Genomic DNA, 27,754 nt, shown 5'->3' with positions numbered 1-27,754 from the left:
CATTGGTATTCCTAGGCTTTTGTTAAAACCCAGAAGATCCAGCAGCCCTGGCTCAGGTCTCTTCAGGGCAACATCTGCTGGAGGTGATGTGCTCTGCAATTCTCTGCAGTCTCCCCGCCTGCCTGGTTCATTAGCACTCACCTGCCTGGCTCACAGAAGCATTTAAGTCTGTGACCTCTGATCAGAGCACAAATTTGACACCTAGGGAATGCCATCATGGGACAAACTGCTCCTGTTACCCCGGATTTCCCCAAGCTTCTTCAGGTAGAAGGTGGGACCCTTACAGATGCACCTGTGCTCACCACAGAAGCCTGCCTGCTAAGCCTGCTCAAATCCACACTGGCTTCTCTGAGTGCTTGGCTCTGATATTTTCTCCATTTCTTTGTCCTTCCAAGATAGCACTCTTATTAGGTTTTTAAAGCCAGATTTTACTCTCTAAAAGCATTGAGGGAACAAAGAAAGAAAGAAAAAATTCAAGTCCTCCTATCCTCAAGTTTCCTAAGGGTTGGTCTGAAGGAAAATTAAAGTGAGAAAAAAAAAATTCCCTGCTCTACTCAATACATCCCATTGCATGGGTTAAAACGCCAGTTCTGATTCCCTTTTAGATACTTGAGTCTCCAGCCACCCTCCCTACTGTTAGGTGGACTTCTGCCATCTGAAGCAGCAGACACTGCACTTAACCCTGCAAAATGTATTACTGGAGAAGATGTAGTGAGATATGCAGAAGGCACTAATTAGCACCTTTATTGGCTTGGAAAGCATTTTTTATTTTGGTTTTCCTAAGCATTTCTGACTGATTCATGGAAGACATTTGGTTCTTTGGAATATCGTCCAATAGACTAATCAAATTGCATTTTCACAGGGCTCTAAAATAATAGCATTCTGCAGCTTTCTGTATATTTAACTCCTGCATGACCAAGACACTTAGTAGAGGCAGTCATCAGGGTTTATTTGTCTCAGTTGGCAATTTATTAAACTATATTCTTACAAAAAAAAGAGACACTGACATTCTCCCTGACCTTCATGCTCAGAACTTTAAAGCCAGTTGTGATGCTTTTCTCTTCTTAACCCAGATAGCTGTTTATTTTCCAGATGCTGTGGACTCTTCTTCTCTATTCCTCTGCTGACACCCAGCCCAAGCTCTCATCACCCCAAGCTTGAGGTCATAAATAGCTTCTTCCCAAAGGGTGCACCTTCTTCCCATTGCCAGGATAAACACTGGAATCTGTCATCTCTCTTCTTAGAAACTGTTCATAACTCATTACAATAGAGACGGCAAATGTGAGACACACCTGCTTCAATTCCCCAGTGCCGCACCTGTGGAGTTATTACTTATTATTCATGACCCTCTATTCAGGTGAACAAAGATATGGCTTCACAGTTCTACTCAACACAGACCCCAGCTGTAACTACCCATCCTTTGGCTGGAACTTGAGATGACACTTCTTTGCCATCCCTGTCCTAAGACGTCAAGCGTGATTCCCTCTTTCTGGATTTTAAGGCATTTATAACCTGACCACACCTTATTTAACAGAAACATGTCTCCCTTTGCTCCTTAGCGTGAAAGCTTTTCTCTAGTCTTATCACCCTATATGCTTTCCTGTACACATTGTTTGCTTCTCACTCCGTGCCTTTATTCAAGCTCCTATTGCTTCCAGGAAATGACATCGACTTGCTTTGTCTGTTTTTTCAAAACCATATCTCTCTTTGATTAACTAGCTCAAGTCTCACCTTTTTTTGAAGATTGCTCAATCTGACTAAATCATGTTTATTATGGACCAGTTTTACTAAGATCTTTTTGTTGACTAGCTTTAGGGAAATCAGATGTGTGAGATGATTCTTGCCTCAGTGGCCTTTACAATTTTGTTAATGAGGCCGATCATATACTAATAATTTGAGGTAGCACAGACCAAGTGTCATATGGGTAGAACCCATGATGGATGTCACTGATGTTCAGAAGAGAGACTGAGTCTCTTAGTGCAGATGTCAGGAAGGGCCTTACAGAGAATATGGGACTTGGGTAAAGTCTCAAAAGAAGGGCAAGAGGTAAACGGAACAGGAAAGACTTTAAGACAGGAGGAACTGGATGAAGAAAGAGAAAGAACTAGGTATAATGAGAGGAGATAAGACTAGACAGTCTTATAGAAAATTGGAACAGGTTATATTCACATTGTAAGGGTCCTGGAAAGTCAGAGTGACATACTTGAGAGCAGGAGTCATATATTCTACATCTTTGCATCCTCCACCTTGCATAGCTCTCTGCTTTGAATGTTTTCATTTGATAAACATTATGCTTTCATATTATAAACATTCTTATAATATAGACAACAAATTTAGAACTTGATCTTGTAAGTTCTTATTATTTAATAATTTTTTAAATAGTTAATTTAGATTGATTTTTGGCTGCGTTGGGTCTTCGTTGCTGTGCGCGGGCTTTCTCTAATTGTGGCGAGCGGGGGCTACTCTTGGTTGCGGTACTCGGGCTTCTCATTGCGGTGGCTTCTCTTGTTGCGGAGCACGGGCTCTAGGTGTGTGGGCTCAGTAGTTGTGGCTCGCGGGCCCTAGAGCGCAGGCTCAGTAGTTGTGATGCACTGGTTTAGTTGCTCCGTGGCATGTGGGATCTTCCCGGACCAGGACTTGAACCTATGTCCCCTGCATTGGCAGGCAGATTCTTAACCACTGTGCTACCAGAGAAGTCCCCAAAAGGGGTTAGTTTACTCTTCAGGGACCTTTCTGAGAATCAGAGAAGAAATGTCTAAATATTAAAAAGGACAAATGAATTAACCACTCATCAAATAATCAATGGCACCAAGCAGAACTTTGATAGAAACTGTCTTTTTGCTGTAGGAGATCGTTCTGGTCTTTTTACTCGCAGTTATGCGTGGATGTGTTGTTGAACAAGCACACATGATATAAACCCACATGTTGACACATGTACTCAATGTATGAGTCTGCCCTTGCAGCATCAGGATGGTATGCTCCACAGTCAGGCAGAGCTGTTGGATTTGTTCTCTGGTGGTGGGAATGGGTTTGCCACAGTCCAGCTCCTCTCTCCAAGCTTTCTTATGCACAATTTTAATATGAAACCTGGGATTAGGAATGAGTCAGCAGCCTGAGAGGAGGAAATTTAACATCCATGACCATGATCCCTTTAGTACCACCGCTGACCCCAAAGAGGCTCTGAATGTCCTATTGTGTTTGTGATTATAGGAAGGTCTGTGGATCCTTACTGTGCTCAAACCAAGAATCAAACTTGTTTGCTTGTGAAGTTGGTGACCAAGAGGAGTTAACTTGCACCCAGTGGTGGTGGTTCTTGGGAAGTGAAAAGGGAAAGAAATTGAACGATGCCCATGAGGCTCTTTCCTGTCATGTGCCCTGAGCAGACGGTGTCCTGGAGATACATCAAAAGGAGACTGTCGGACCACTCAGCTAAGATACCCTAATGTTTGTCAGAAGACAGGGCAGAAGGTGAGAAACTTTTGTGAAGTGCATTAGTGAGACTCGGGATTCAAGCCGTATGGGCAGCTGTCCAACTTTCTACAGTTATTGATGTTCATACGGAAGGAAGGAGCAAGGGAAGTTATTTTTCACGAAGGGAGAAGCCCAAATGATTTCTAATGGTAAATAATCCTGGGTAAGCGATGTTTCAGTGCAAGAGACCTCAAAGCCCCAGGAGGCAAGGTCCCAGAGGGGAGACCCAGGCTCTGCCAATGGCTCTGGGAAGCCAGGGGAAGGTGCCACGACCACCTCAGTACTTCTTGGCCACTGGATCATTCCCATCATTCCCATCAGCCAATACACTTTGCCTCAATAGCTCTCATTCCTGGAAGAGAATATCTTTTGTCTCCACCTCTCCTCCAGCTGTCATTTTAATTCACTGCTCCCTTTTACCTCATAACTCCTCCAAATACTTCTCTGTTTCTACTTCTTCTATTCCCATTTTACTTGAAAGCAGTACAATCAGGCTTTCTCCTCCAGTGTTCCTCTGAAATAGCTCTTTTCAAGGTCACCAGTGACCTAATTGCCGAACCTAACGGTCAATTCTCATTCTTCATCATATACGACACATTAACAACAGTTGACAGTGTGGATCACTCCCTCCTTGATACCCTAACTTCACCCATCTTCCAGACACTTTTCTCTTGGTCCTCTTTTTACTTCATGACCTACTCCTTCTCCTCCTCCCTTGCTGGTTTTTCCATATCTTCCTGACTTCTTCTCTGTCTCTGTGCACTTGCTTGGTGACCTTATTTGGACTTCTGGCTTATCATCATCTATATGCCAACTAGACCCAAACATTTATCTATTCCCGGACTTTCCCCTGAACTCCAGATTTGTATTTCCAATTCGTACTAATGTATACCTATTTACTAGTATCTCCTTGGGTATCTATTAGGTATTTGAGTCACAGCATGCCTAAAATTGCATCTCTTACCACCAGCCTGATACTTCATGTTCTTCCCAGCCCAATAAATAACCATGCATCTTCCCAGATGCTTGTGCAAAATCCACTGCATTCATCCTTGACTTCTCTCTCTTTCATACCCTACATCCATGAGCATATCCTGTCCTGCCTATATTCCAGATATATCTAGAATCTAGCACTTCTCTCTGCAACAACTGCTACTGCCCTGGTCTGTGCCCCCATCCTCTCTCCTCTGAATTATTTCCTTAGCCTCCTAACTGGGCTCCCTGCTTCAAAATTTTCCCCAGCAGAGTTCATTTTCCAAGTAGCAGCCAGAGCTGTCCTGTTAAAAAGAACCAAGACTATGCCACTCCTTTCTATAAAACATGTTAAAAGTTCACTTTTCCCTCAGAATAAAAGTCAAAGTACTTACAGGGATACATATAGCCCTAAATTATTTGGCCTCTGAATAATTCTTGAACTCATAGCTCTTTACTGTATCCTTTGCTCATTTAGCTGCAACCATTCAGGCCTCCTTGCTGTTCTTGGAATACAGAGGGTACATTCCCACCCCAGGGCCTTTGCACATGCTGTCTCATTTGCATGGAGCAGCTCATCCTACAAATAAGCAAATGTCATGTAACTTCACTTCTTTCAGGTAGCTGCTCACAGCTAACCTTATCTAAGATACCTTCCCTGGCCATCTATACTCCTGGCATATTACACATTTATTTGTTTTTTGTGTCTATCTCCACTGCATCTTTCTTCTTTGCTATCTCCAATCTTAATGGAGTGTCCAGTTTGGAGGAGGCATTCTATACATATTTGTTAAATAACTGAAGAATGGAATAAAAGGGCATTTGTCAGAAGTGTTGTGTGCTTATGGACAAGGAAATGAAGTTGATAGCATGTTTGTTCTCTAGTCTCCAGACTAAGTCTAAGGCTCAAGGAGAGATATGGGCTGCAGGAAGAAGCTGAAAGTTTATTTCCATCATGTTTTTTTTTTTTTTTTTTTTTTTTTTGCGGTATGCGGGCCTCTCACTGTTGTGGCCTCTCCCGTTGTCGAGCACAGGCTCCAGACGCGCAGGCCCTGCGGCCATGGCTCGCGGGCCCAGCTGCTCCACGGCATGTGGGATCCTCCTGGACCGGGGCACGAACCCGTGTCCCCTGCACCGGCAGGCGGACTCTCAACCACTGCACCACCAGGGAAGCCCTCCATCATGAGTTTTGTGTGACACAGAACACTAGTCATGCTGCCTAGATCCCTACATTCAGTATAATTGAAAAGAGTGTTTCTACAAATTCTGCAAGAACTAGAGCACTATAAGGACTCAAAGGCAGTACCCAGAGGAGCACAAGAAAAACTAATGCTCCGGGAGGAGCTTCAAGACGGCGGAAGAGTAAGACGCGGAGATCACCTTCCTCCCCACAAATACATCAGAAATACATCTACATGTGGAACAACTCCTACAGAACACCTACTGAACGCTGGCAGAAGACCTCAGACCTCCCGAAAGGTGCGTGAGGAGAGGGGATTAAGAATGCCACTTAAAGGAGCTCCAGAGATGGGCACCAGCCAAGGCTATCAGCACGGACCCCAGAGACGGGCATCAGACAGTAAGGCTGCTGCTGCAGCCACCAAGAAGCCTGTGTGCAAGCAGAGGTCACTGTCCACACCTCCCCTCCCGGGAGCCTGTGCAGCTGCCACTGCCAGGGTCCTGTGATCCAGGGACAACTTCCCCGGGAGAACGCATGGCGCGCCTCAGGCTGGTGCAACGTCACGCCGGCCTCTGCTGCGCAGGCTTGCCACGCATCCGCACCCCTCCTTCCCCCAGGGCCTGAGTGAGGCAGAGCCCCCAATCAGCTGCTCCTTTAACCCCGTCCTGTCTGAGCGAAGAACAGACGCCCTCAGGCGACCTACACACAGAGGCGGGGCCAAATCCAAAGCTGAACCCCGGGAGCTGTGCGAACAAAGAAGAGAAAGGGAAATTTCTGCCAGCAGCCTCAGGAGCAGTGGATTAAATCTCCACAATCAACTTGATGTACCCTGCATCTGTGGAATACCTGAATAGATAACGAATCACCCCAAATTGAGGAGGTGGACTTTGGGAGCAACGATATACATATTTTTTTCCTTTTTCTCTTTTTGTGAGTGTGTATGTGTATGCTTCTGTGTGTGATTCTGTCTGTAGAGCTTTGCTTTTACCATTTGTCCTAGGGTTCTGTCTGTCAATTTTTTTTATTACTTAAAAAAATTTTTTTTCTTAATAATAATTTTTTAAATAACTATTTTATTTTACTTTACTTTACTTTATCTTGTTCTTTCGTTCTTTCTTTTTTTTCCCTCCCTTTCATTGTGAGCCATGTGGAGGTCAGGCTCTTGGTGCTCCAGCCAGGTGTCAGGGCTGTGCCACTGAGGTGGGAGAGCCCAGTTCGGGACACTGGTCCACAAGAGACCGCCCAGCTCCACGTAATATCAAACGGTGAGAATCTCCCAGAGATCTCCATCTCAACACCAAGACCCAGCTCCACTCAATGACCAGCAAGCTACACTGTTGGACACCCTATGCCAAACAACTAGCAAGACAGGAACACAACCCCATCCATTAGCACAGAGGCTGCCTAAAATCATAATAAGGCCACAGACACCCCAAAACACACCACCAGACGTGGACCTGTCCACCAGAAAGACAAGATCCAGCCTCATCCACCAGAACACAGGCACTAGTCCCCTCCACCAGGAAGCCTACACAACCCACTGAACCAAACTTAGCCACTGGGGACAGACACCAAAAACAACAGAAACTACGAACCTGCAGCCTGCGAAAAGGAGACCCCAAACACAGTAAGTTAAGCAAAATGAGAAGACAGAGAAACACATAGCAGATGAAGGAGCAAGGCAAAAACCCACCAGACCAAACAAATGAAGAGGAAATAGGCAGTCTACCTGAAAAAGAATTCAGAATAATGATAGTAAATATGATCCAAAACCTTGGAAATAAAATGGAGAAAATACAAGAAATGTTTAACAAGGACCTAGAAGAACTAAAGAGCAAACAAACAGTGATGAACAACACAATAAATGAAATTAAAAATTCTCTAGAAGGGATCAATAGCAGAATAACTGAGGCAGAAGAACAGATAAGTGACCTGGAAGATAAAATAGTGGAAATAAATACTGCAGAGCAGAATAAAGAAAAAAGAATGAAAAGAATTGAGGACAAGTCTCAGAGACCTCTGGGATAACATTAAAGGCACCAACATTCGAATTATAGGGGTCCCAGAAGAAGAAGAAAAAAAGAAAGGGACTGAGAAAATATTTGAAGAGATTATAGTTGAAAACATCCCTAATACGGGAAAGGAAATAGTTAATCAAGTCCAGGAAGCACAGAGAGTCCCATACAGGATAAATCCAAGGAGAAACACGCAAAGACACATACTAATCAAACTATCAAAAATTAAATACAAAGAACAAATATTAAAAGCAGCAGGGGAAAAACAACAAATAACACATAAGGGAATCCCCATAAGGTTAACAGCTGATCTTTCAGCAGAAATTCTGCAAGCCAGAAGGGAGTGGCAGGACATATTTAAAGTGATGAAGGAGAAAACCTTACAAACAAGATTACTCTACCCACCAAGGATCTCATTCAGATTTGATGGAGAAATGAAAACCTTTACAGACACGCAAAAGCTGAAAGAATTCAGCACCACCAAACCAGCTTTACAACAAATGCTAAAGGAACTTCTCTAGGCAGGGAACACAAGAGAAGGAAAAGACCTACAATAATAAACCCAAAACAATTAAGAAAATGGTAATAGCAGCATACATACCAATAATTACCTTAAATGTAAATGTATTAAATGCTCCAAACAAAAGACATAGACTGGCTGAATGGATACAAAAACAACACCTGTATATATGCTGTCTACAAGAGACCCACTTTGGACCTAGGGACACATACAGACAGAAAGTGAGGGGATGGAAAAAGATATTCCATGCAAATGGAAATCAAAAGAAAGCTGGAGCAGCAATTCTCATATCAGACATAATAGACTTTAAAACAAAGGCTATTACAAGAGACAAAGAAGGACACTACGTAATGATCAAGGGATCAATCCAAGAAGAAGATATAATAATTGTAAATATTTATGCACCCAACATAGGAGCACCTCAATACATAAGGCAAATACTTACAGCTCTAAAAGGGGAAACTGACAGTAACACAATATTGTAGGGGACTTTAACACTCCACTTTCACCAAGGACACATCATCCAAAATGAAAATAAATAAGGAAACATAAGTTTTAAATGATACATTAAACAAGATGGACTTAATTGATATTTATAGGACATTCCACCCCAAAACAACAGAATACACATTCTTCTCAAGTGCTCATGGAACATTCTTCAGGACAGATCATATCTTGGGTCACAAATAAAGCCTTGGTAAATGTAAGAAAACTGAAATCTTACAAAGTATCTTTTCCGATAAAACACTATGAGACAAGATATCAATTACAGGAAAAAATCTGTAAGAAATACAAACACAGGGAGGCTACACAACACACTACTTAATAACCAAGAGATCACTGAAGAAATCAAAGAGGAAATCAAAAAATGCCTAGAAACAAATGACAAAGAAAACACGATGACCCAAAACCTATGGGATGCAGCAAAAGCAGTTCTAAGAGCGAAGTTTATAGCAATACAATCCTACCTTAAGAAACAAGAAACATCTCAAATAAACAACCTAACCTTATACCTAAAGCAAATAGAGAAAGAAGAACAAAAAAACCCCAAAGTTAGCAGAAGGAAAGAAATCATAAAGATGAGATCAGAAATAAGTGAAAAAGAAATGAAGGAAACGATAGCAAAGATCAATAAAACTAAAAGCTGGTTCTTTGAGAAGATAAATAAAATTGATAAACCATTATCCAGACTTATCAAGAGAAAAAGGGAGAAGACTCAAATCAACAGAATTAAAAATGAAAAAGGAGAAGTAACAACTGACACTGCAGAAATACAAAGGATCATGACAGATTACGACAAGCAATGATATGCCAATAAAATGGACAACCTGGAAGAAATGCACAAATTCTTATAGAAGCACAACCTCCAAGACTGAACCAGGAAGAAATAGAAAATATGAACAGACCAATCACAAGCACTGAAATTGAAACTGTGATTAAAAATCTTCCAACAAACAAAAGCCAGGACCAGATGGCTTCACAGGCGAATTCTATCAAACATTTAGAGAAGAGCTAATGCCTAGCCTTCTCAAACTCTTCCAAAATATAGCAGAGGGAGGAACACTCCCAAACTCATTCTACGAGGCCACCATCACTCTGATACCAAAACCAGACAAAGATGTCACAAAGAAAGAAAACTACAGGCCAATATCACTGACGAACATAGACGCAAAAATCCTCAACAAAATAATAGCAAACAGAATCCAACAGCACATTAAAAGGATCATACACTATGATCAAGTGGGGTTTAGCCCAGGAATGCAAGGATTCTTCAATATACGCAAATCAATCAACATGATACACCATATTAACAAATTGAAGGAGAAAAACCATATGATAATCTCAATAGATGCAGAGAAAGCTTTCGACAAAATTCAACACCTATTTATGATAAAAACCCTCCAGAAAGTAGGCATAGAGGGAACTTTCCTCAACATAGTAAAGACCATATATGACAAACCCACAACCAACATCGTCCTCAATGGTGAAAAACTGAAACCATTTCCACTAAGATCAGGAAACAGACAAGGTTGCCCACTCTCACCACTCTTATTCAACATAGTTTTGGAAGTTTTAGCCACAGCAATCAGAGAAGAAAAAGAAATAAAAGGAATACAAATTGCAAAAGAAGAAGTAAAGCTGTCACTGTTTGCAGATGACATGATACTATACGTACAGAATCCTAAAGATGCTACCAGAAAAATTCTAGAGCTAATCAATGAATTTGGTAAAGTAGCAGGATACAAAATTAATGCACAGAAATCTCTTGCATTCCTATACATTAATGATAAAAAATCTGAAAGTGAAATTAAGAAAACACTCCCATTAACCATTGCAACAAAAAGAATAAAATATCTAGGAATAAACCTACTTAAGAGACAAAAGACCTGTATGCAGAAAATTATAAGACACTGATGAAAGAAATTAAAGGTGATATAAATAGATGGAGAGATATACCATGTTCTTTAATTGGAAGAATCAACATTGTGAAAATGACTCTACTACCCTAAGCAATCTACAGATTCAATGCAATCCCTATCAAATTACCACTGGCATTTTTCACGGAACTAGAACAAAAAATTTCACAATTTGCATGGAAACACAAAAGACCCCGAATAGCCAAAGCAATCTTGAGAAAGAAAAACGGAGCTGGAGGAATCAGGCTCCCTGACTTCAGGCTATACTACAAAGCTACAGTAATCAAGACAGTATGGTACTGGCACAGAAACAGAAATATAGATCAATGGAACAGGATAGAAAGCCCAGAGATAAATCCAAGCACATATGGTCACCTTATCTTTGATAAAGGAGGCAAGAATATACAGTGGAGAAAAGACAGCCTCTTCAATAAGTGGTGCTGGGAAAACTGGACAGCTACATGTAAAAGAATGAAATTAGAAAACTCCCTAACACCATACAGAAAAATAAACTCAAGATGGATTAAAGACCTAAATGTAAGACGGGGCACTGTAAAACTCTTAGAGGAAAACATAGGCAGAACACCCTATGACATAAATCACCACAGATCCTTTTTGACCCACCTCCTAGAGAAATGGAAATAAAAACAAAAATAAACAAATGGGACCTAATGAAACTTAAAAGCTTTTACACAGCAAAGGAAACCATAAACAAGATGAAAAGACAGCCCTCAGAATGGGAGAAAGTATGTGCAAATGAAGCAACTGACAAAGGATTAATCTCCAAAATTTACAAGCAGCTCATGCAGCTCAATATCAAAAAACCAAACAACCCAATCCAAAAATGGGCAGAAGACCTAAACAGACATTTCTCCAAAGAAGATATACAGATTGCCAACAAACACATGAAAGAATGTTCAACATCATTAATCATTAGAGAAATGCAAGTCAAAACTACAATGAGGTATCATCTCACACTGGTCAGAATGGTCATCATCAGAGGGTGTGAAGAAAAGGGAACCCTCTTGCACTGTTGGTGGGAATGTAAATTGATACAGCCATTATGGAGAACAGTATGGAGGTTCTGTAAAAAACTAAAAATAGAACTACCATACAACCCAGCAATCCCACTACTGGGCATATACCCTGAGAAAACCATAATTCAAAAAGGGTCATGTACCAAAATGTTCATTGCAGCTCTATTTACAATAGCCAGGACATGGAAGCAACATAAGTGTCCATCAACAGATGAATGGATAAAGATGATGTGGCACATATATACAATGGAATATTACTCAGCCATAAAAAGGAATGAAACTGAGTTATGTGTAATGAGGTGGATGGACCTAGAGACTGTCATTCAGAGTGAAATAAGTCAGAAAGAGAAAAACAAATATCGTATGTTAACACATATATATGGAATCGAGAAAAAAAAAAGATCATGAAGAACCTAGGGGCAAGATGGGAATAAAGATGCAGACCTACTAGAGAATGGACTTGAGGATACGGGGAGGGGGAAGTGTAAGCTGGGACAAAATGAGACAGTGGCATGGACATATATACACTACCAAACATAAAATAGATAGCTAGTGGGAAGCAGCTGCATAGCACAGGGAGATCAGCTCGGTGCTTTGTGACCACGTAGGGGGGTGGATAGGGAGGGTGGGAGGGAGGGAGATGCAAGAGGGAAGAGATATGCATAACTATTTCACTTTGTTATAAAGCAGAAACTAACACACCATTGTAAAGCAATTATACTCCAATAAAGATGTTAAAAAAAAAAGAAAAAATGATGCTTAGGGAGTGATGAAACATGAATTGTCCATATGTTGACACCCAGGGGAATCTGTTGGAGTAGAAGCAGTGACAATGGAAATGAACTCATTCATGAAAACGTGTGAGGCATCTTCTGATGAATCCCAGAAATACTTATGGGCGATGCTTTGCAATAGACCCTGTGTCACCAAGATGGAGGCAATAATCTATCAAATTTGGGGTACTAATTTCATTATAATTTAATTTTTACCCAGATGCGTATATTGAAGAATACTTGCATCCCTCAGATATATCCCACTTGATTATGGTGTATGATCCTTTTAATGTGTTGTTGGATTCTGTTTGCTAGTATTTTTTTGAGCATTTTTGCATCTATATTCATCAGTAGTATTGGTCTGTGATTTTGTTTTTTTGTAGTATCTTTGTCTGGTTTTAGTATCAGGGTGATGGTGGCCTCATAGAATGAGTTTGGGAGTGTTCCTTCCTCTGCAATTTTTTGGAAGAGTTTGAGAAGAATGGGTGTTAGCTCTTCTCTAAATGTTTGATAGAATTCACCTGTGAAGCCATCTGGTCCTGGACTTTTGTTTGTTGGAAGATTTTTAATCATAGTTTCAATTTTTTTACTTGTGATTGGTCTGTTAATATTTTCTATTTTTTCCTGATTCAGTCTTGGAAGGTTATATCTTTTAAAGAATTTGTCCATTTCTTCCAAATTGTCCATTTTATTGGCATAGAGTTGCTTGTAGTAGTCTCTTAGGATGCTTTGTACTTCTACTTCTGTGGTGTCTGTTGTAACTTCTCCTTTTTCATTTCTAATTTTATTGATTTGAGTCCTTTCCCTTTTTTCTTGATCAGGCTGGCTAATGGTTTATCCATTTTGTTTATCTTCTCAAAGAACCAGTTTTTAGTTTTATTGATCTTTGCTATTGTTTTGTTTCTATTTCATTTATTTCTGCTCTGATCTTGATGATTTCTTTCCTTCTGCTAACTCTGGGTTTTGTTTGTTCTTCTTTCTCTAGTTCCTTTAGGTGTAATGTTAGATTGTTTGAGATTTTTCTTGTTTCTTGAGGTAGGCTTGTATAGCTATAAACTTCCCTCTTAGAACTGCTTTTGCTGCATCCCATAGGTTTTGGATTGTCGTGTTTTCATTGTCATTTGTCTCTAGGTATTTTTTTGATTTCCTCTTTGATTTCTTCAGTGATCTCTTGGTTATTTAGTAATGTATTGTTTAGCCTCCATGTGTTTGTGTTCTTCCCTTTTTTATTCCCTGTAATTCATTTCTAATCTCATAGCATTGTGGTTAGAAAAGATGTTTGATATGATTTCAATTTTCTTAAATTTACTGAGGCTTGATTTGTGACCCAAGATGTGACCTATCCTGGAGAATGTTCCGTGTGCACTTGAGAAGAAAGTATAATCTGCTGTTTTTGGGTGGAATGTCCTATAAATATCAATTAAATCTGGTCCATTGTGTCATTTAATGCTTGTGTTTCCTTATTAATTTTCTGTTTGGATGACCTGTACATTGGTGTGAGGTATTAAAGCCCCCCAATATTATTGTGTTACTGTCAATTTCCTCTTTTAGAGCTGTTAGCAGTTGCATTACGTATTGAGGTGCTCCTGTGTTGGGTGCATATATATTTATAATTGTTATATCTTCTTCTTGGATTGATCCCTTAATCATTATGTAGTGTCCTTCCTTGTCTCTTGTACCATTCTTTATTTTAAAGTCTATTTTATCTGATATGAGAATTGCTACTCCAGCTTTCTTTTGATTTCCATTTGCATGGAATATCTTTTTCCATCTCCTCACTTTCAGTCTGTATGTGTCCCTAGGTCTGAAGTGGGTTTCTTATAGACAGCATATATATGGGTCTTGTTTTTGTAACCATTCAGCAAGCCTGTGTCTTTTGGTTGGAGCATTTAATCCATTCACGTTTAAGGTGATTATTGATATGTATGTTCCTATGACCATTTTCTTAATTGTTTTGGGTTTTTGTAGGTCCTTTTCCTCTCTTGTGTTTCCCACTTAGAGAAGTTCCTTTAGCATTTGTTGTAGAGCTGGTTTGGTAGTGCTGAATTCTCTTAGCTTTTGCTTGTCTGTAAAGCTTTGATTTCTCCATTGAATCTGAATGAGATCCTTGCTGGGTAGAGTAATCTTGGCTGTAGGTTCTTCCCTTTCATCGCTTTAAATATATCATGCCACTCCCTTCTGGCTTGTAGAGTTTCTGCTGAGAAATCAGCTGTTAACCTTATGGGAGTTCCCTTGTATGTTATTTGTCATTTTTCCCTTGCTGCTTTCAATAATTTTTCTCTGTCTTTAGTTTTTGCCAATTTGATTACTGTGTGTCTCGGCGTGCTTTTCCTTGGGTTTATCCTGTATGGGACTCTCTGTGCTTCCTGGACTTGGGTGGCTATTTCCTTTTCCACGTTAGGGAAGTTTTCTACTATAATTTCTTCAAATATTTTCTCAGGTCCTTTCTCTTTCTCGTCTCGTTCCGGGACCCCTATAACGTGAATGTTGTTGCGTTTAATGTTGTCCCAGCGGTGTCTTAGGCTGTCTTCCTTTCTTTTTATTCTTTTTCCTTTATTCTGTTCCACAGCAGTAAATTCCACCATTCTGTCTTCCAGTTCACTTATCCATTCTTCTGCCTCAGTTATTCTGCTATTGATTCCTTCTAGTGTATTTTTCATTTCAGTTATTGTATTGTTCATCTCTGTTTGTTTGTTCTTTAATTCTTGTAGATCTTTGTTAAACATTTCTTGCATCTTCTTGATCTTTGCCTCCATTCTTTTTCTGAGGTCCTGGATCTTCTTCCCTATCGTTGTTCTGAATTCTCTTTCTGGAAGATTGCCTATGTCCATTTCATTTAGTTGATTTTTGGGGGTTTTATCTTGTTTCTTCATCTGGTACATAGCCCTCTGCCTTTTCATCTTGTCTTTCTGTGAATGTGGTTTTTGTTCCACAGGCTGCAGGATTGTAGTACTTCTTGCTTCTGCTTTCTGCCCTCTCTACAATTATTTTTAATTAATAATATTTAAATCTTCTTTATGTACCTCAAGTGTAAATGAAATAAGGTTTTATCAATACAAAAAAAACCCTTAAATGGAAGTGTCCGTTTTTGCCATCCAAGCTTGGCTCACACAAATAAGGAAAAGCTAGGGATAAAATTAATGGCCATGGATTTACACCAGTATGCAGTATATTGGTTTCTGGTAAAAAAAAAAGCATGAACTTTGAAATCAAACGGAATTCAAATCATGTGTCCATGGCTTTGGCTTTATGTGGTTTTAGGTAAATCTCTTAACTTTACCAAGTCTCTGTTTCTTCAATATTTAATGAGGTTAATCAATCACCTTGCTTGAGAAATACTTCACAATATTTGTAAAATATGCAACAGGCACTCAATATATGATAATTACTAATTATTACTAATTATAATTTTGAGTCTGAAATGTATAGGGATCAGAAACCTAGTGAACCTCAGGAAAAAAAACAATAACCATGGAATTTTCTAACTCTTAAACACTAGTATCTCACTCATGTCGATTTTCTAAGCGTTTAGTTCCTCATAATTTAAAATTTCTGGAGTTAAGGTAGAATGGGCTTCTTATGACTTTCTAGAAAACTAATTCGATGCATCTTTTTTATTTTAAGATCCAGATGTGGCCATTTTTCATTTCTACGGATACTTGACTGACATTTAAAAAATTAGCGTTGTCCTACTTCAAAACATTTAAATTCAAGGGGACTGAGTTGTGACTGTAAAATCTGGTGCACAAGAGTCAGAAGACCTGGAGGGAGAAGTAGATGCTAGTGAACTGACCCACATTGTTCATGCTTTGACTTTTCTAGCAGGGACACTGATGCAGAGCTTTCCTCCCAGGATACTTCCAGGAGTGTCCATGCATAACATGGATAGTAAATTATACTATAGTCCTCTAGAGAGAAAACGTGGCTGCAGAGTCAGACAGACTCATGTTCAAATCTCAACTCACTTATCTACTAACTGGGTTACTTTGGGCAAGTTACTTAACCTTTCTGAGTCTCATTTTCCTCTTTGAAAAAGTTAATAATGATAATATCCACCTCAGAAGATGGTTCTGGTAAATGAGATAATATACACAGAAAGTACCTAGGCTGTGTGCTCTCCACATGTACTAATTTCATTCCCCTCTGGGAGCTCTACCTATCATAATGGTGGTGAACAAGATAGGCCAACCAGATTCCAGTTTAATAAAAATTAGACTTAAAAAAAAATTAGACTTTAGGTAGCTGCAGAGCAGCATGAAAGCCAAAAAATCAACATTAGAAGCCAAGACCTGACCTTGGCCATCTCAAGACATAGGAGGAAATCAGCAATAGGGCCACTGAAGCCTTATTCCACCTCTTCATTTTATTTGAGGTCCACTAGAATGCTTTCCATGGGAGGTACTGGGTCACCTGGAAGATGAGCAGGCACTTGGATCTTGTTACTACTTTAATGTATAAAGCCTCAGAATGATCACTGAGGGAAACCAGCCTCAGAGTGGTTTCTACTTGTTGTCAGTTCAGTAGTATCCCCCTCAAATTTCATTTCAGTATCTGAAATTTCATATCAGAATGTATCCTTTATCTGGAAATAGGGTCTCTGCAGATATAATTAGTAGAGGTGAGGTCATACTGGATAAGGGTGAGCCATAAATCCTAAAGCCAATGACTGGGGTCCTTAAGAGAATAGAGAAGACTCACAGGGAAAAGACAGCCATGTGAAAACAGAAGCAGAGCATGCAATGATGTAGCTACCAGTCAAGGAATGCCAGGGTTTGATGGGAACCACAAGAAAGAGGCCAGTAAGGATTCTTCCCTTAGAACCTTCAGAGAGAGAATAACCTTGCTGACACTTTTTTTTTGTTCTTTTAAGGTTTTATTCTCTCCATTTTTCCCTTTACTTATACTACAGACAGCATTTAAAATCTTGTTGCCGGGCTTCCCTGGTGGCGCAGTGGTTGAGAGTCCACCTGCCGATGCAGGGGACGCGGGTTCGTGCCCCGGTCTGGGAGGATCCCACATGCCGCGGAGCGGCTGGGCCCGTGAGCCGTGGCCGCTGAGCCTGTGCTCCGGAGCCTGTGCTCCGCAGGGGGAGAGGCCACAACAGTGAGAGGCCCGCCTACCGCAAAAAAAAAAAAAAAAAAAAAAAAAAAAAATCTTGTTGCCATAGTGACTGATATTAAAGCACATACAAGAGAATCAAACCTGAAACTCTAATATACTTGAAATAAAAGAAAAATCACTACAGTGAAACATACTTATATATAATAATTTCCCACCTGACATTGTATTATTTTTCTTCCCTTAGAAGATATAATGATTGAACTATATAGTGCCCCCAAAAGGTTGCAGGATTTAAAGAACTTTAAAATGTTTCCTTAAAAGAGAACCTTGCTGTCACTCTGATTTCAGACTTTCAGCCTTCAGAACTGTGAGAAAACAAATTTCTGATTTAAGCCACCAAGTTTGTGGTAATTGGTTATGGCTTACCTAGGAACGAATGCACCACTCTACATCATACTGAGATTGTGGGAGCTTTTACAGGATTTTCCCTCTAGCAGAGACTACTTTTCTTTCTCTTCTTCAGTTCCTTTTGTTTCACCACAGTTTTCTCTCTGACACACCTCTCATGACCTTCAGGTCTCCAGTTTCTGCTACTACTGTTATAGTTTCCACTTCCTGGTGCGGTCCTTGGCTTCCCTAAACTCAGGGTGCCTTGAGCTCATTGCAGCAAAACCAGCACACAGAGGGGCTGAGAGAATGCCCAGCCACAGGTCCCTCCACACACCTCCAACCAGCTGTAACTAAAAATAGTGGCACTTGATCACCCAGATTCTCCACCTGCAAACACAGATTAACACCAGCCTTGCTACCACACAGGTTACTGAGTTTAAAATATGATAGATGAGGAAGGGCCTTGTAAAAGTGAAGGCTCAATTAAACTTGTAAGAAGCTATTCCATTATTATTAAAAACTTCGCTAAAGACAAAGGACCTGGCAAATAGAAACTGCGCATGTCTGATCTCAGAGTCATCTTGTTACCCTTCTTTCCTCCAACTCTTCACCTCACGCTTTTACTTCATTGACTTGATTCAAAGGAGGAAGGGCCATGATTTGTCTTAATTTCTGGGAAGTGAAGCTTTTAATATAGTTACTGACAACCCCAGAACTGGTGCCAGGCCTCCTACTATAACCTGGGCAAGATGAAGTATCAGAGGGATATTAAATGCTGGCTATATTTCTTAACTTCCTGCCTTTTCATGAGACTAAACTGTCAGGAACAAAGGTACTTAAATTCAATTTATTGGCAAACATCTTCGAGATTTTTGGCATCATGGAACTTTTATATTTAAAAAAAATAAAGAATCTTGGCAAAGGAGGAAATTTGAACGATATACCTAGATTTTTAAAGTAAAAATTCCTAAATTTAAACTGGTTTGTAGCCAATGGTCAATCTTAATTTAAGTGGCAGCGAAGGAAGTGAAATAATTAAAACCAGCCAAGTAAGTAGCAATTAGACTAATAATTTTCCCTCTAATCATTAAACTCCTTATTTATGTTATTTTTACATGCATTATTTAGGGCATTACATCAATTTTAAAACACACTGTTTTCACATTTTAACATCTATGAAATCAGGATGTGTCTAGTAGTCAATGTTGCCTACTATAATGCCTAGTTATAATTGACAGGGATGACAAGGATGGTTGCTTTATTTTCCTATTGGAGTGGTACTTAAAATGTGGGTGTATTTTATGATTGAGGAATCTTACATTCTATGAAATACCGTATTTGATTTAATGAAGATGTAAACTGTGAGACCTGTAGTTAAATTTCTTTTTCTTCTTGTAATGTTCTTATCAAATCTCAATGTAACAAGTGTGATACATTTTCTGCTTTGGAAATACATATTTGTACTGTTTGCTATAGAATTCAGTCATCTGTTGTTTTTGAGAACAAATGCTTCATTAGAAAGAGACGATATAATTTTAAGACTGAAGAATAGAAAGAAACTAGATTTAGAAATAAAAGTACAATACAGTGTGAGGAAAAATTAAACAATTTCATTTTCATTTCTATAATTACATCCTTGCAAAATGTCTTCACAGACCCAGTGAGTTTTCTGTTAGAGTCTGAGCTAATGATATGGCAAGAGTCCTTGTTTCTAGCCCCCAACTTGCTGCTGGATAACACCTATCCTTTCTGAGCTTGCCTTAAGTATTAAAGAAAGTGAGCTGAATGGTTTCTGAGATTTTTTTTCCATTTCTAGGAACCTCTGATAATTCTCATTTTTAAAAGATTTATTCACACAAACATTTTAATACATCTCCTACTCAGGTCCACAAAGCATAACTGCTTCTGGGTTCTCTGGTCTTACCAATGTTGTTGATGACTGGCTGAAGGTTTTCATTTACAGAGACACTATAAAGAAACAAAAGTATTGTGAGTCAAACAATGTGTGTAAATAAATTATGCTAAATTGCTCCTTAATTAAACAGAGTTATGCAGTTAGGCTTTATTACAAGAGGACTTTTGGAAACCAATGAACAGCTGGGGGCTGAAATAATATTATTCTATTTTGTACTTTTAAACCGATATATAACTTTTGCAATAACAGAGTAATCCTTCAAACACCCAGTTAAAATGAAAATCCCTACATGTCACACCTGTCCCAGAAGAATTACCCATAATGTTTTCATGGATCTTTGCAAGAAGGATGGGTAAGGGCATAAAGAAACACTTACAAGAATTCAGAGTCCAGCCAGTGTTGAATACTTTCTTGTTTGGAATCTTCTACTAATGAGAAACAGACCAGTCAGTCAAAGCATAACCAGCTAAAGTGATCTCACCCTGTTATTCAGCCACCACCCAATAGGTCTGTTTCCTAGTATTTAGTCACATGCTTCTATAAGCATATTCATTTTTTCCCCAAGGCAAAACTTCCGGTTTTCCATAATCAGCTTTTCCTGAAAATGAAGTGTAAACTTGCCAAAAGACTAACTTAAACAAAAAAGAGAGAGAGAAAGAAAAAAATGTGAAAAGGAAAAAAACAAATCACCAAAGAGCAAGAGATGTTAGAATAATTTTTAAATTACCTGGTGTGAATACAAAGGGTAAAAAAGCATAGGAGACTTTTGTCTTTCTCTTGTTGGATATAAATCTCATGGAGCCTCTCCTTACTGAATCACATTTACATAAGGCAGCTAGCCAGTGATGTTCATTTGCAAGGAGTTCTCTGCCAGGTTAGAAACCAAATTTGCATTCATTCCAGGGGCAAATTGCACTACAGTCCCAGAATTGCCAAAGGCACCCTGTGTTAAAAAGGCATCTAGTCTTTTAAGGTGGATCTTTATCACTGGCTCAACAAATAGTCAACAGGCAAAAAGGAAAGGATATAAAAGTAGTTTTCCTGTAAATATTTGTTTCCATTCTGGTTGGTTACAGGTTACTCTGGGCTTATTTTCTTTGACTTTATCCTACGAAGCAGTGAGGTACCTGAATTACCCCCTCACAAGGTGTCTGGTGAACCAAAAAGGCCAAGTGGACATGGGAGGTGCTTAGTCTTCAACTGAGGTACTGTGAAGGGATAGAATAAATTGGTGGTGGGCAAAGAAGAAAAGCCATCAAACAGTTACATCATAAAAAATCAAACAAACAAAAAATCACAGTGAAGGGAGAAGTGTTTTCTTACTTATTACTCTTTAAACAATTAAAATTATTATTAACACCTTGTGCAAGACCCAGCAAATAAAAGCCTTTCAATAAAATGTTTGATGTCCTACAAGAAGCTTCATGTCTCTGGCATGGACTCCACATAGCTTTATGATCCTGGGGACTTAGGATGAGGGGATCTTGGAGTGGAAAGGAAGCAGAGTTCATTCGTTAGTTGGTCTGTTTCCATCAAGAAGGTCTGTGTCTTAGGTGCTTGTAGGGCAAGTCAGATGTGCCCATTTCATAGAAGTTTCTGGTTTCATGCCAGGAATACTGGTATCTTCGAAGACAAGTGTTTGTTCCAAAATCATTTGCCCCCAGCCCCAAACCCCCATATCCCTCACCACTCACAGTAGGTTGGATTCAAATTAGCCCTGAGGGCCCGTTCTCACCCAGCATGGGGGCGGTGAGACTGTGGCTCTCCTCCTCAGAGCCAGGGGGCAGCTGCTCATCCAGGGGAGCCCATGTCCTCTTGGTGGACCTCAGCATGTCTCTCCTGCTCTTTTCCTGGTCTCCTTGAGACTTCTCTGCCATCTTTAAGAGAGTAATTCAACAAGCTAATTAAAAAAACACATACAAACAGATTAGACACAAAGAGCTCAGCTTTCAGGTTTGGCTCAGTGAGAGGGAGAGGACGACAGGATTCACAATTCAATGAGTGGACCCAGCTTTACAATTTTTGGGAGCCTGGCTCACCTACCCAAGCAAGGTCCCTGTCTCAATGAGATAACTATTTCTTTCTCAATGGAGAGGCAGCTGGAGACCAAGGACTAATGTGGTCTCACCCTTCACCAGGCCACACCCACACTCTGGATGATTCAATCTGGTGTTCTGGGATGTGGATGGCAAGCAAAGAAATTGGACTGGAGGACCTACCCAGCCAAGGAGAAAGTTTAAAAGCATTGATTAATATAATAAGTATCCTTCAAATTCATCCAACAGTTACATCTGTAACAATATGTTTAGAGACCCAAAATGTAAAAAATAAGGGCTTTGGCTGAGTCTCATCTCTGCAATTTATTGTGTGGCCTTGAATAAATTATATAACCTCTCTGCATTCCCTTATTTTTAATTGGGGATCAATTGCACTGAATTTTAATAACTGTTAACCTCAGCAGAATACTTATTATGTGCTAGATTCTATGCTGAATTCTATAATCCGTTATTTAATTGTCAATGAAGGAAGTGATCTAATTGCTTTTTTAAATGAATTTATTTATTTATTTATTTAGGGCTGCATTGGGTCTTTGTTGCTGTGCGCGGGGCTTTCTCTAGCTGCTGCGAGCAGGGGCTGCTCTTCGTTGTGGTGCGTGGGCTTCTCATTGTGGTGGCTTCTCTTGTTGTGGAGCACGGGCTCTAGGTGTGCAGGCTTCAGTAGTTGTGGTGCGTGGGCTCAGTAGTTGTGGCTCACGGACCCTAGAGCACAGACTCAGTAGTTGTGGCGCACGGGCTTAGTTGTTCCACAGCATGTGGGATCTTCCCGGACCAGGGCTCAAACCCGTGTCCCCTGCCTTGGCAGGGGGATTCTTAACCACTGCACCACCAGGGAAGTCCAGAAGTAATCTAATTGTCACAATTTTGTAGTAAATCTAAGAGCAGTGGGGTTAAGTTGCTTACCCAAAGTCACACAACAACCAGGATTCACACCCAGGCTCTGGACTCTAAGCATGTTCCCATGACAATTAAGCTGCACTATCTGCCCTGTAAGATGGTTGGGACAATTAGGATATTAATAAATACATTATTTACATGGCACAAGAAATACAGGCTGTCCCCATCATCTCATCTGACATTTATTAGTATAGTTGTGAGGCTCACAGAGTAAGAAAGGAGACAGAAGTTTAGAGAAGCTGTGTAAATTGTGTAAACTTCCCAGACTATCAGCACATAGAGAACAAAGGCCTCCTTCTTACTAGTTGATGTGTATTTGATTGCATTCTCAGCATATAGTAGGTGCTAAATAAATATGTACAAAACTAAAGTAGCAAAGCTAGAGTTCAAAACCACTAAACCGTGACTGAATTCCTTCCATGGCATCTACTTGAAATTGCATTATTCTTCAAGTTTAGAGAAATGAACGAATAGTCAAATACCTACTTCAGCAGCATGTCTTGCATCCCTAAACTTATGCATAATCACTGATCACATGACATGTAGACAATCATTTCTAATCAGCATTTTAACAAGTCAAGTTGTTCAGGTTTATTATAGACATTTGAATATTTTCATTTAATTACAGATGAGCATTCCAGGTGCAATTGTCAATAAGGGTCTTCCTATATGATTTATATATTAAAATTCTGTCACTCAGTTGAAGTATAAATATACAATTACTGTTGCAATAATAAATTACTGCAAAAATTAATTGTGATGACTGTTAATTTTATGTTTAAAAAAGCAATTATTAAGAAATCTCAATTAATTAAAATTTAAGGCAAAGGGTGGAGAGTTAATATCTATACTAATGGTAGGTCTTTTAGCCAGCTAACTTTAAAAGTTAACTTTAGGAATATCTTCTGGGAGCAAATAAATGTTTATAAAAATTTCTATGATAACATAAGACAAAAATCATACAGAGATGATTATATTTCTAAAATTTACAGAATTATTTCATATGCTAGAATTCATAATGGCAAAATAAAGTTTAGAAACTACATTTAATTTTTAGTTTAATTTTTGAGTAAAAAAAAAGTTCTCTTTGGTAATGCCTTGTATCTTGTATGTGTGAATTATAATAAAAGCATCAACTCTGACAGTACAAAATCTCACAAGGAGGAAACCTCCAAAATCATGCTCAACAACATTCGGGAAATATCAGACTCCAAGGATCAGGGCTTGAAGGAAAGAATAATGTATTACAAAAAAAATAACATTCCCCCAGTAATCTTGCTCCTCCACTGACCTCAGCTGAAAGTCCGTTTCTGTTTATCACAAAGATTTTGCTTTGTAGTGGCAGCAAGGGCTGTCAAGCAGTTCAGTCCTCAAACTGCTGCTTCTGTACTATAATGTTGAATTTTCACCTAGCTACCACTTCCTCAAACACAACACTGTAAAAGTCATCCAGATTTTAGATAATGGTGCTGCTTTATTCATATATCCCCAAACTTCCATTCTACAATGGCATGTGTGACCTCAGCCACCAGCCTTGCACAGCCAGTGAGGATATGCTCCCTGCCTGCTCAGTTGTACTTGGCTTTAGAGCAGGAAAAAGCTTGCCAAGGAAAGTGGGAACCCTTGCTAAAAGCAAGGGTCAGGGACAGGTTTGTAAAGAAAAACTCGTTTGTTCCCTCTGTTATAGTGGATGCCTTCCCCATTAGTAAACAAATCTGCTTCTGGAAATGTATTCTCTGATGCTTGAATGACCTTGCTTTGGCATCCACTGGCTTGACCCACAGAGAGTCCTTTGGAAAGGGACACAAATCAGGTGGCAGGCCCAAATAGTCCAGTGGACTGACAGGGTAGAAGTTATGTCATGTGGCCTCTGCTGACTCATCTAGTTAACCCCTCCCCAGGACCGCTTGGAACCTGTCTTGCCAACTCTGACTTGGCCCAAAGTGAATCCTCATTCTGGATTGCATAGTCTCCTGTGCCTGAGAGGCCCTCCTCTCTCTTCAGTTCCCTTGTATTATGATTACTATGTCATTAATCGTTATGTGTATAAAGAACTGCCATTAACATGGGAAATTTCTTATATTATCTAGTTTAACTGAAAAAAACAAGAGGATGTGAAACTATATACGCATCAAGAACTCAATTTTGCAGGAACAAAACAAAACAAGACCAAAACCAATGTATTGAAGAGACAAAAATTAACATACTGAAATGTTATCAGAGTTTCAAAATTTTTTAAATAGTCAAAATGAGAAAAAAATTGGCTTTGTTACATTAATATTACATCACATTTTCTTTCACTTGAGCAAATTCAACCATACATGATGCTCAGAGCACTGGTAATGATTACATCTTTGTCCTCTGGAATTATTTAACTTTTTGCACCTCAACGCAAACAGGTTGTCTTGCCAAATTGGTAGTTCATACTGCGGAATAGAGACTGTGCTTTATTTACCTCTGTATTTCTCATAGATCCCAGCACAGCATTTTACCCTGAGTAAATAATCTTTAACTATTAGTTGCTTGCTTGGTTATTGGGAAAGGAACGTGCAGTTGGCTTAGCTAGTATTCTTGGTTGGTATGTGGTTAAAAGAGCAAGTGTTTTCAGATCAGATAACTCCAGGTTTTAATCAGCTCTGCTGCTTTTCTGACATCTCCTTGGGGAAAATTTCAAATTCCTCTGATAATCTGTTTCCTCATCTCTGTAATGAGTATGAAATAGTAACTTCATAGGGTTGTTGGGAAAATTTAATGAAAAATGTATATAGAACAATCAATACCCACATTGGTCAGTTTTTTTTTTTTTTTCTTCTCTTCATGTTGCCTCTTGTCATTGTTCTGGCAAGAACTGTCAAGTAAAGAAGATGAATCAACAACCAATGCAATAGTTTTTCTCATAGGAGATAAATTTGACACTTATTTTGTAGATAACCCATGTCATCTTGAGATTACTTAGTTTGGATTACTGAGAAGTAGATATATTTGGGGAGTATGAGAATAAAATAATTCTGTGACCATGAGAATGCAGATTTCCCTGAGACTAGTTAGAGGTTCATATCAGACTTTGGAAATTCCCTTAACTATGGACTTAATTTCAAGGTTATAATTACAGGCTGTAGCTCTAGCCTTGGCCACCACTTCTGAATGAGCCCTGTGGTCAAGAAGAGAACTTCATAATGAGACAACAGCTCCAAGGCATTTTGGGTCCACAAGGGATCTCACGATCTCTATGTCTCCCTCTGGATTCTTGTTATCACAGCCTTTGTTCAAGCCTTCGTAAGATCTCACATAGTATCCAGGCTTGCCTTTCTCCCCTCTATCTTCTATAATGCCTTCCCTAGTAGCAGGATTTAAGAGAAGTCTACATAGAGCCATGGGCTCCAGGAAGACCTGTCCCTTTTCCAGCTGTAATGCCATTCATAGATGTTTGAAAAGGAAGCCCCCAGAGCTCCTTATATTCTCAAAAAGATAATTACCATGAGCCTCAGAACCACTCACCTCTCTTCACAAACTAAGAGATCAGTACTGAGAGGCTGACACTCAAAGAGAACTGATTTACATTTCTTGCCCTAGGAGACCACAGGATTAATCCCATCATGCCCTAGAGCCATGCTCATATAGCAGTGAATGTTGCCTCATCTGGCCCAGTCTCCCACCCTTTCAGGACTCTCCTAACCCTTGTGCCCTCTGGAATTCATGGATTGGAACCCACCAAATCCCCTTTATCTGAAGCTCTTCACTGAATGTCCCTTCAATTCTTTCTCTAATTGAAACCTGGACATAGCTTCCTTTGTCACCGTCAAGTTGTGGCTTGTTCTTTTTTGCCCATTGAATTAGGAACATAGTCTTGAAGATGGTGTAAATTTCCTTCATGTTCTTCACTGCTGCTTTCAGATCTTGTTTCCTCTGTCCTTTGAAGAGCATGCTATCAGACTATGTAGGACATCAACATCTAGGACATTTGCCCCATTTACTGAAAGTTTTAAGATGGTATTTCTGTCATCTTTCTGGAAGATTTTGTTATCAATCTAGATGACTTATCAACAACTGAGCACTCAGTTTAATAATCTGTCCACTTTTCATATCTGGAGAAAACCACAATTCGAAAAGACAATGCACCCCAATGTTCACTGCAGCACTATTTACAATAGCCAAGACATGGAAGCAACCTAAATGTTCATTGACAGATGAATGGATAAAGAAGATGTGGTGTATACACATACAATGGAATAATACTCAGCCAGAAAAAAGAATGAAATAATGCCATTTGCAGCAACATGGATGGACCTAGAGGTTATCATACTAAGTGAAGTAAGCCAGACAAAGACAAATATCATATGATGTCACTTATATGTGGACCCCCCCCAAAAAAGATAGAAGTAAACTTATATGCAAAACAGAAATAGACCCAGAGACACAGAAAACAAACTTATGGTTACCAAAGGGGAAAGGAGGGGAGGGATAAATTAGGAGTTTGGGATTAAACAGATACACTACTATATATAGAATAGATAACCAACAAGGACCTACTGTATAGCATAGGGAACTATACTCACTATTTTGTAATAACCTATAAGGGAAAAGAATCTGAAAAAAAATACATATATATATGCATGGATAACAATCACTTTGCAGTACACCTGAAACTAACAATATTGTAAATCAACTATACTCCAATTAAATAAAAATCTGCTCACTCTCAACAATCCTTCACTCTACTTGATTCTCATACTTCAACATTGTAAATGAACATCCTTTTAAATCCCAATTTCAAGCATCCCCTGTCACCACCATTCTGCTCACATCTTTGCCTGGGCACAATTACCGGGTCATTCCCTTCAGTTTACAACATGGTATAATGTTTCCCATCTTAAAATAATCCTCCACTGACCCTTTCAATCTGTCTCCAACTCCTACTCTACTTTGCTATTCAACCGGCGGTGATTCCCAAATTCACGTTTCCAAATCTGGCCCATAGCTTCAGAATAAGGTCCCCGAGACTCAGAATGGGGTATTCCCAGTTACGTGACATCTCCACTTAGATACTTA

At 39.5% G+C, this 27,754-nt stretch overlaps 1 protein-coding gene across 1 annotated transcript in view; it reads right to left on the bottom strand.

The window, feature by feature from the left end:
• ITPRID1 (ITPR interacting domain containing 1) overlaps window positions 1–22,797 on the bottom strand; it is a gene marked incomplete at its 3' end in the record, with an annotated part of 81,073 nt that extends 58,276 nt beyond the window's left edge. Inside the window, 4 exon segments of the mRNA XM_079711835.1 lie at window positions 19,761–19,804; window positions 20,128–20,176; window positions 21,487–21,628; window positions 22,712–22,797. Coding sequence (XP_079567961.1) covers window positions 19,761–19,804; window positions 20,128–20,176; window positions 21,487–21,628 — 235 coding nt within the window. The 5' untranslated portion in view covers window positions 22,712–22,797.
• Window positions 22,798–27,754: the final 4,957 nt, after the last annotated feature.

The sequence above is a fragment of the Hyperoodon ampullatus genome, assembly GCF_949752795.1.
Source record: "Hyperoodon ampullatus genome assembly, chromosome: 9".
Lineage (NCBI taxonomy): Eukaryota > Metazoa > Chordata > Mammalia > Artiodactyla > Ziphiidae > Hyperoodon > Hyperoodon ampullatus.
This window is presented reverse-complemented; position numbering and strand designations above follow the sequence as displayed.